Below are 1,308 nucleotides of genomic sequence, written 5' to 3'. Positions count from 1 at the left end.
AAGTAAGTCAGAAAGAGAAAAACAAATACCAAATGCTAACACATATATATGGAATCTAAAAAAAAAAAAATGGTTCTGAAGAACCTAGGGAAAGGACAGGAATAAAGACGCACACGTAGAGAATGGACTTGAGGACACGGGGAGGGGGAAGGGTAACCTGAGACGAAGTGAGAGAGTGGCATCGACATATATATACTACCAAATGTAAAACAGATAGCTAGTGGAAAGCAGCTGCATAGCACAGGGGTATCAGCTCGGTACTTTGTGACCATATAGAGGGGTGGGATAGGGAGGGTGGGAGGGAGACGCAAGAGGGTGGAGATATGGGGATATATGTATACGTATAGTTGATTTACTTTGTTATAAAGCAGAAACTAACACACCATTGTAAAGCAATTACACTCCAATAAAGATATTAAAAAACAACAACAGCAAAATAATGTAGGTTATTAGCAAACCTTAGAGTGGTAGGTGTGCTCTCCATCTTGGAAGTTAATCGTGCCAAATGTATCTGTAGAGCTTTTCGTTGTGTGCTTTTCAACAGACCATTGTTCATTTTCAGTACCGTTGGCAGCTGAGATGGTCCAGGCATAATCTATCCCATAATGGTCTCTAATCAATCGCCCACAGTAACACCTTAAATATGGGATAAATACCAATTTCAAAATAGAAAACACACAATTTCAGAATAGAAAATAGATGTAATATTTCTACATGTTCCTAGGGTACTATACAGATGACACATATTAACAATTTTTAAAACTTCACACTGAGATTTATATTTGACTTCCAAAACTGGGTTGTTTTCTAAGTTTAAAAACATTCTCACTGGTTCTCTCCCTTGACTACACATTAGAATCATTTTTGGGATGTTTTAAGAAAACACTAAAAATCTCTTACACACCCATGATCATAGCAGCGTTATTCACAACAGCCAAGAGGTAGAAGCACCCCATGTATTCATCAATAGATGAATGGATGAACAAAATGTAGTATACACATTCGCTTTTGCAAGATAAAAAGTTCTGGAGATTCATAACACAACAATGTGAATATACTTAACACTACTGAACTGTACTCTTAAAAATGATTAAAATAGTAAAGAAAACAAAAACAAACATCAAATTGTATATTTTAAATATGTGCAGTTTATGTCAATTATACCTCAAAAATTATTTTTAAAAAATAATCTTGTGGGGCTTCCCTGGTGGCGCAGTGGTTGAGAGTCCGCCTGCCGATGCAGGGGATGCGGGTTCGTGCCCCGGTCCGGGAAGATCCCACATGCCGCGGAGCGGCTGGGCCCGTGAG

At 38.2% G+C, this 1,308-nt stretch overlaps 1 protein-coding gene across 1 annotated transcript in view; it reads right to left on the bottom strand.

Annotated features, from left to right (window-relative positions):
* TRPM6 (transient receptor potential cation channel subfamily M member 6) overlaps nucleotides 1-1,308 on the bottom strand; it is a 142,416-nt gene that overhangs the window by 113,472 nt on the left and 27,636 nt on the right. Inside the window, 1 exon segment of the mRNA XM_028493867.2 lies at nucleotides 459-636. Coding sequence (XP_028349668.2) covers nucleotides 459-636 — 178 coding nt within the window.

This window comes from Physeter macrocephalus, chromosome 9 (assembly GCF_002837175.3).
Source record: "Physeter macrocephalus isolate SW-GA chromosome 9, ASM283717v5, whole genome shotgun sequence".
NCBI lineage: Eukaryota > Metazoa > Chordata > Mammalia > Artiodactyla > Physeteridae > Physeter > Physeter macrocephalus.
This window is presented reverse-complemented; position numbering and strand designations above follow the sequence as displayed.